At 40.5% G+C, this 8,805-nt stretch overlaps 1 protein-coding gene across 1 annotated transcript in view; it reads right to left on the reverse strand.

Annotated features, from left to right (window-relative positions):
- ncf1 (neutrophil cytosolic factor 1) overlaps nt 1-7,485 on the reverse strand; it is a 14,376-nt gene extending 6,891 nt beyond the window's left edge. The window contains exons 1-6 of the mRNA XM_056284402.1: nt 7,405-7,485; nt 6,527-6,607; nt 6,058-6,133; nt 4,294-4,459; nt 1,708-1,766; nt 864-986 (exon numbers count right to left, since the gene is read on the reverse strand). Coding sequence (XP_056140377.1) covers nt 864-986; nt 1,708-1,766; nt 4,294-4,459; nt 6,058-6,133; nt 6,527-6,607; nt 7,405-7,473 — 574 coding nt within the window. The 5' untranslated portion in view covers nt 7,474-7,485. The remainder of the gene's footprint in view (nt 1-863; nt 987-1,707; nt 1,767-4,293; nt 4,460-6,057; nt 6,134-6,526; nt 6,608-7,404) is intronic.
- Between the last annotated feature and the right edge of the window lie 1,320 nt (nt 7,486-8,805).

The raw sequence follows: 8,805 nt of genomic DNA on the forward strand, positions 1-8,805 counted from the left end.
GAGCTGCTTCTGGAAGCGTGGGGTGCAATTTCTCCAGATTACCTCAACAAATTAACAGCTAGAATGCCAAAGGTCTGCAATGCTGTAATTGCTGCAAATGGAGGATTCTTTGACGAAAGCAAAGTTTGATGTAAAAAAAATCTTATTTCAAATACAAATCATTATTTCTAACCTTGTCAATGTCTTGACTCTATTTTCTATTCATTTCACAACATATGGTGGTGAATAAGTGTGACTTTTCATGGAAAACACAAAATTGTTTGGGTGATCCCAAACTTTTGAACGGTAGTGTAAGTCAGTCCACTTCTTGATTTGATTTGACTGTTGCCCTCTATAGGGCAGCCCTAAATGCTTCTCTGTGCATCACTGCTTTAAGGGGTCAGTTTGAACAGTGACCTAAGGCTTTTTTTCCCACTTATTATTCGGGCTAAACTCTACAGTTTGTTAGATGTGCAAATTGTGACAAGTGTATTTTTATGGTCATTGCTGTTATTAACATTGCTGTTCTGTCCCCCCCCCCCCAGTTATCTGAAGTACATAACGGCAATTCCCAAAGTGTGGGTCGCGAGAGGTCATTAACAATAAATAGATAAAGGTTTTTAATTTTCAGTATTGTAATAAAGTTTGAAATTACCATACATATTTAAATTAAATATTTGCATTTAAAATAGAATTGTTCACATAGAATTTCTCTTTTTATCAAATAAGATTGATTGCTTGATCATAGTTTTGTGTGTTGATCAGAGTTGTAATAAAAGGGTTGGGTGGGCAGCAGAAGATTTTCAGAATTCAAATTGGGCCACAGCATTCTTAAGATTGGGAATGGCTGGTCTAAGGAGTCTTAGGCGTTCATTTTATCATACCATTAGGGCTCTTTTCTACAATTTCCACCAGGTCCCCAGTGTGAAGATCAATCTCATATTTTGAAGTCTTGCTGTAGTCAGCAATCACCCTGTAGGTGTCCAGTATAATTGGGCCAGAGATCTCTGAAAGGACGGAAAAAGAAAGAATAGAATTTTATTAAGGCCACAGACAATAGTGTTGGTTAATTTTTAAATCAGTTTAAAATTTCATTACAACATTTTTTCGTCATTGCAAAAAAATCACGGTTATTGGTCAATGACAAATCATTAATGATTTATCATTAGTGGTTTACAATTAAATGTGTTGGCTTACAGAACGTCTTTGTTAAGAAAATGTGACACCCTCCAAAGATGTAATGCATTGTACTTTTGATATATAGAGAAGGGAACATCAAGCAACGTTTCTTTTTTTAAGTGGTTGTTTGGCTCCAGTGGATCTTGAGCATTTTCCAACAAATCTATTCAGTTAGAATCAACAATGTGAAAGACCTTACTACTCAGACAGTAATAAGATGCAATGAGTTTTAATTTCTCAGCATTTCTCCACTGTACTCATCCTCTCTGTCTGTATCCTAGTCTACCTGCATGTCTGTCTGTCTGTCTGTCTGTCTGTCTGTCTAGCTATTTGTCATTTATTTTTGTTGCAGATGAATTTACCCTTTTAAATGCACTATTGCTCAGATCCATTCCCTGAAAATGTTACATCTGACATATCAGGCAGTTTGGAACTAGTACAAAGGAAATCTTCTTGAGCTTCTCAAGTGTAAAAATGTGTTCCCAATCAATTACAGAAGAGGTACAGCCCCCCCCCCCCACATACACACAGTTTTTAAAGAATTCATACCTGACACAATGTTTCTGGGACTTTCTTTGGACGCCACATCAGACTCATTTCTTTTGGACCTAAAGAAGAGTTGAGAATGTGCCATCATTCACACATGCTTCATCCCAATGGCAACATGAACACACACACACACACACACACACACACACACACACTCGCAGACACAGATTTTTAAATTAACCTAACCTGCTTGACCTACCTTAGCCTAACCTCGACTAGCCTTAAATAAAGTAATATAAAATGAATTATTGTGTTGCCTTATGTTAGATTCCAGCCCTGAGAGCCAGTCTTGAAATGCTTGAATCTTTATGTTTGAATCTGTGAAGTTACACTACCAGTGTCAAGTATCAAGCATCCTTTTTTGGCTGGATTGGCCAGCAGGGCCAGCCCTACAAACGTGGATGTCCCTGATTGACTGACATATTCTTCTTCTTCGTCTTTTTTTTTGGGGAGGGGGCCTTTTTCCCCCCAATTGTATCCGGCCAATTACCCCACTCTTCCGAGCCATCCTGGTCACTGCTCCACCCCCTCTGCTGATCCGGGGTGGGCTGCAGACTACCACATGCTTACTCCGATACATGTGGAGTCGCCATCTGCTTCTTTTCACCTGACAGTGAGCAGTTTCGCCAGGAGGACATAGCACATGGGAGGATCACGCTATTCCCCTCCCCCCAAGTCACCCCCCCCCCCGACAGGTGCCCCGACCGACCAGAAGAGGCACTAGTGCAGCGATCAGGACACATACCAACATCCAGCTTTCCATCCACAGACACGGTCAATTGTGTCTGTAGGGACGCCGACCAAGCCAGAGGTAACACAGGGATTCAAAACTGCCAATCCCTGTGTTGGTAGGTAACAGAATAGACCACCACGCCATCCGGACACCCTTTCTTCTTCTTTTTTAGGTTCATTGGTGGTTTGCAAACAACGATTTGATGCATTACCGCAACCAACTGGAATGAAGTGCAGACCAGAATGTCTATTTGCTAAAAAAAAAAACAACAACAACCCATATCTTCTCAATCAAACGAGTTATTTCTAAGATCCATCCATTCATTCCATTCATTATCCAAGCCACTTATCCTGCTCTCAGGGTTGCAGGGATGCTGGAGTCTATCCCAGCAGTCATTGGGCAGCAGTTGGGGAGACACCCTGGACAGGCCGCTAGGCCATCACAGGGCCCTAAGATACTGAAATAAAACTCGATAACACTCATTTCCCGAGATCTTTTGTAGAATGTCTATTAAGTCCAAGTTTACCTCTTCCTTTCTGAGGTTTCGAATCAGATTCCTTCTTTCTACCTCATATCTGACAGTATAGCATAACATGCTCTATTGTTTCTTCTTGCCTACAGTCGTCGCATCTGCCTGTGTTGTGTTTGCTTATGTTGAATAGTGTACCGTTTAGTCCAGTGTGTCCAAATCTAAGTCTAGATATTATCGTCTCCTCTCTCCTGTTCCTTCCTGTACTCCACATTTCTTCCACTTTCCTTTGAACTCTGTAAAAACATCGTCCTTTCCTTTCTTCCTCCCCTTGCTTTTGCCACCTTTCCTTCAATCTCTGCTTTATAATGCTCCCAGTTTAGTGCAGAATGGTGCTTTTTTTGTTGGTGGCGTTGGGGGGTTGCCCAGGGCACCATATAAGCTAGAACCATCACCGTTAAACATGATGATAAACACAATGATAGGCAGAGAAAATGATCCGACATGCTTGGAAAGTCACAAGATTGTTTCAACTCTGGTTCCAAAGAATTTTGAATTTGTGTACAGAGGTACTAGAGATATTGCACATATAGGTTTTGATTGAAATGTTTTCTCAAACTGACTTCTACAAATAATCAGGGTATTGCTGTGTATGTAAACATACATAATGCTCCACCACACCTTCACACCTGGGATGTCACAGTCCATCTTAGTTTAGTTATTGTTTTTGTCTCCTCTTGTTTCCCTGTCTCATGCTTCCTGTTTTATTTTGATACTCACCTTGTTTCTCATTGCAGATACCTTCACTTCCTGCCCTCCTATGTTTCCTGCGTGTGTGATTGCCTGCCCCACCGTAATGTGTTGTACCTGTGTCTAATTGTCTCCCTCCCTAGTGTACTTAGTCTGTGTGCTCCCTGTCTTCTGTGCCAGTTCGTCTTGATCCTTGTGTGACAGCGTTCCAGCATTTTGTCCCTTGTGTTTTCCCCCTGAGTGTTCTAGATCAGGCCTAAGTGTTTTTGGACTTTGCCTTTTGCCTGTCGTTTTTGGATACCTTTGCTGAGCTGATTGACCTGTGTACCGAACCTTCTGCTGAATAAAGGACTTGATTTTTGCCCTATCCTTGAGTGTTTTTGCATTCTGGGTCTTGGTCTAGTTCAGTGCTTGACATGGGAGGGCTAGCTTTTACATAAAGTTAACCTTAACTCAATTTCAAATTGTTTTCTACCTCGTTGCTAGCTCTCCATGAAAATTAATGACAAGCTGGCTGCTTTTTCTTTTTTGCTCATTACACTTTTGGCGTGAGTGCAGAGTAACTCTCCAGGCATCTGCTATTACATGCAGTGGACATGGCATCATGAAATAATAAATTATGTCTTATACTGACGCTTGTGGGGCAGGTGGGTTCTCGTCCTCCGATCGGACTGTGAAGAAGCTGCAGACCAGTTTGCAGCGGGAGATGTGGGGCGGTAGGTTGATGAGAGCGTGGCAGTACTCAGCCAATGTGCTTTGCCTGGTCTCTGTGGACTTCTGGCTATCCAGCCACCTGGGGGCTGAGAAGATGAGGACCTAAGCTAGATGGTCAGACATTTGTTTAATTTAAAAATTCCAAAACTCTTCCGGCTTCTTTTTCCTCCCACAGTAATTTCAATGCTGAATTGCAGGACAGTGTCATTGTGCAACAGCAGTAAGAAAGCATTCTCCACAACAGAGACTTCCCAGTATACAAGATAATATTTGAAAACATACTTGTTTTGAAACAGGGCAAAACGCTTTTTTCTTTCCTTTTTATACTTTTAGACTTTTTGTGCATGTCCAAAACCTTGGAAATTTATTATTTGTTAATTTTTCTTTGAAACTTCCAGGCCTGGATGGAAACCTGATGGGTAAGACTGATATTGCAGGGCAGTTTGAGGTTTCTACTGCTTCTCCTTTTACACATTGCATTAGCCTAAGTGTTTTTGTAAGCAAAAGTTTCCTAAGTGGGATAGTTGTATGACTTCTGTTTTCATAAGCAATACCTTTCAATGTATCACTGTCTGTCAGACATCATCTGTATTTGAGGGTGAGGAACTGAAAATACCTTGTGAAAATACAACATTATGCAATGTTAGTGCTGATTAAGTAAGTGACAGCTGTTGTGCAAAAGGCCATGGTTAGGCTCCGCACAGTAGATCTAGATTAGGATAAAACTTTGTACATTATCTCGGGAAACTGGCTTGTAGTATTGGTGAAGTGGGTAACTGGGAAGATCTGCTGTGGTCTTGTTTTTTATTCTTGTCCTCTTTTCAAAAGTATGGCTCACAAATCACCAACAGCTGAAAACTCAGTCTGTATTACAAATACTTTAGCTTTTTTTTTTTACTTTCACATTTGCTTCACTCATACAAAAAGGGGAAGTTGGCTCATTACATCTACTTCATAAACACAGATGCTTCCTCAGAGAAATGTTGCAGGTAGTATTTCTGTAATGGGGTATTTCCATCACGCCCTCCTTTATGATCACTGTTTATTAAAAAGAGTTTGTCGTCCAACATGGAATTCAAATCCGTTCCACTTTTTGACACTCACAAAACTCTGATTTTCATCACTATGTCACTTCTTTCCCATAGATACTGCCAATATATTTGTGTACCAAGACTACTGAGCGCCCTTTACACTTACAGGGCACTTATGGCGATTATTTATTTTTATTTATTTATTTTTTGCACTACGCTGTTCTAGGTGCAAACACGTTTATAAACATTATCTTTCCAGGTTTAGATTATTAGAGTTAGCACAACTTTAAACACAAAAGAAAGTGAAAGGTAACAAAATTGTGATGATGAGACAGAAAAATGTTTCTTATAACTTCAAAAGAAAAACAGAAAGCATGAAATAGATCAGTAAAGCTGAGACACAGTTGTGCTGAGCAAAACTGAAAAAAAGGAGTACGTGTGTATGTGTGCATGTAACTGTGCGTTAAAGTGTATGTCACAGTGCATACGAGCGTGTGGGCGGTGCCTTTGTGTGAATCTATATTTTTGGGATTGCAGTATTTGTGAGAGAGGCTTAAATTGCAAGGAAAGGAAATGTGACTCTGTGCACACGTTCGCATGCACAATGTGAAGCAGAGGATGGGCTGGAATAACATCTATGTGCATTTAATTACCTGGTAACGAAGGGATGATTCTGTTTCTTCTTTCGATTTGGCCAGCCTCGATGGGGAACATGTCCTTCAGAGTTTTCTGTGGCCAAAACAGAATTTCTTAGAGCGCAGATGGCAGCCATCAGGACTGACAACAGCATCAATGTTGTGCTTAAATGATATTAAATCAAATTACAGACGCTGAAAAAGTTTCATGCCTCTCAAATCTATTTTAACCATGAGTGCATACTTCAGCTCTTAGATGCTCTTAGTTTAGATAATTTAGCCTAAGGCTTAACTTTTTCGTACATGTTTACACATTTACTAAGTGTAATTGTTATGTTTAATCTATTGAGCCACACATGGGAAGGTACCCCTTACCCTGGTGGTGTTAGTGCCTTGCTCTAAAGTTTAGCTACTCACAGTAGCTACACAGGTCCATTTGATACCATTTTTCTATTATTTGTATTTATTTAACAACAATGGGGCTCACATGGAAGGTGTAAATCTCAGGATATCTCCTGTAGATCAGCTTCTCTGAGAGGTCACTCCACTTCACCATCAGCAAGTATACCTGGCGGTACAGGAGGAGGTCAAGTTGAATACACCACAACAATTAAGTGAGTAAAAGAAGGTGAAGAGTTTACCTCAGAGAGCTGACAATCCTAATAGTTTCACATCTGCTATGTGTCCAACATTGGCGTTAATGTGTCAGTTAAAAATTAGTTGTAATGATAAGCAAGTGTACACTTTCATTGACAGATCGCTGAAAAATATTCACGAACGACCTTATTCCCATGATGAAACTGATAACTAAATAAAAAGGTATAAATAGAATTTCCCCATCGATTCTAACTGAGAATAGCACCAAGTGACGGTCAGGCAGGGGCAATTAACTCATCATGGTAAACTAGCTGCCAGTTTAATTCATCGGGGGAAAAACTACAATGGAAGATGTTAACTGAGACTAAAACCTGATGAAACCGAGACGATACGAAAATAAAACTCCCCAATGTAAACCGAAACTTGGGGAATGTGTTTGCATTTCGACACGCTTCATCGTGGTTTTTGATTTGGTTATTTGCTCATACAATTTTGTCATGGTAAAAAACATGCCCATGATGAACAGGCTTTGTAATTATCGATTCGTTCAAGTTTTCTGTTTTTCTTTTCTCTCTCGCAAATACAACACAACAAAACTACATTGCACCATACAAACATACTGAAATCATAAGATATGTCCCTAGTGAACACTTTTAGTTGTATTTTTCCTCCACAAAACCAGCAGATTCCGAACCCTTAAAGTAACTACTTTAAAGTAACCTGAAGATATCAAAGGAGATTGAGTGAAAGCTGGAGTTTGTGTCTTACATAATGCTGACTTGGGAAGAGGCGTTTCTCAAAGCCCAGCAGCTCCACATGTCTGACAAAGATCTCCATGCTGAACCTCAATGAGTTGTTGAGTCCTGACAGTGATGGTGAGACGATAAGTTATGAGAGAAGAGGAAACTAGGAGGGCTTTATAACCCCTGCCTGTGTGTGTGCGTGTGCGTGTGCATGTGCATGCATACGCACACGTTAACCAGCCGAGCACAAGGGGAGTTTCCTCTTGCCACACCCTTCACACTCTGATGAAATGACAAGGCTTTTCCTCGTTATCTTAATATTATTATTCAATCAATCAATCAATCAATCAATCAATCAATCAAATCTTACTTTATTCAGACACATAGGTCCATATTAAAAAAAAACAATAAAAATACAAGACAGGACAACAACAAAAAAATATAGCTAAAAACAGTTCACAAGTCCACAATGATTAAAACCTATATAGACATTTGTTCCAATGTTTCCAGAAACAAGAGAAGTACCTTGTGTCACTTTGTGTAGGCTCAGTTAAAACCATTATAATTAGATTTTTGAATCAATTAGTCGACACATAAATTTGTACATAAAATTCCTCAACACAGCATGAAAAGTGGGAACAATTTTGCTTCTGATCCTCCTTGGTTTTAGCAATCATGACAACACTCTTTAGAGTCCAATTTAATGTCATGCTGCACACCATAACTTGAGCAGACTCTGAACATTTGCTGTAAGCCAGCACTACAAGGAGACAGGACGACTAAGTCATCAGCGTACATCAGATGGTTAATATGACTATCCCCCACCATACAGTCTTACACTCTTTTAACTTTTTGGAAAGATCATCCATATACAAATTGAAGAGAACAGGTGACAGTATTCCACAGCAAAACTCCTGAGGGAACTAGGAGTCAGGGGGCAGGCCCACAGGAGAGTGATCAAAGAGCTAGCCAACATTGCTGAGAGGACTAGCCACTGGATCTGGCTCAAAAGGAGAGACGCCGTCTGGGCTGCCAGGGTGAACAGCTAACCACAGGTCACGCACCCAGGACCGATCAACCTGTGGTGGGCCTGCCTCAGCGGAGGGTGTCTTGTGATAAAAGGCCGAAACACCCTGTGATGCTGAGGTACACAACTGATGATGTGTCCTGGTGGTGGCAATGTCACCTTGGCAGACATCTCCAGTTTGATCTCCACTGAATCTGTTGCAATGCAAACACTAGGGATTTTAACAACCAGTCCTTTTTTGAATCACCTTGTCGGACCCCATTGGTCACTAGGAAGGTGCAGATATACTCTTACCCCATCTAACTTGCATGGTTTGATATGAATACCAAAAGTGCAAGATCCTTATCAAATAAGAGGGGGCCCCTCGCTCTTGTAGTTTAATAAACAATTTTACCATGA

Source organism: Lampris incognitus, chromosome 8, assembly GCF_029633865.1.
Source record: "Lampris incognitus isolate fLamInc1 chromosome 8, fLamInc1.hap2, whole genome shotgun sequence".
NCBI classification, from domain to species: domain Eukaryota; kingdom Metazoa; phylum Chordata; class Actinopteri; order Lampriformes; family Lampridae; genus Lampris; species Lampris incognitus.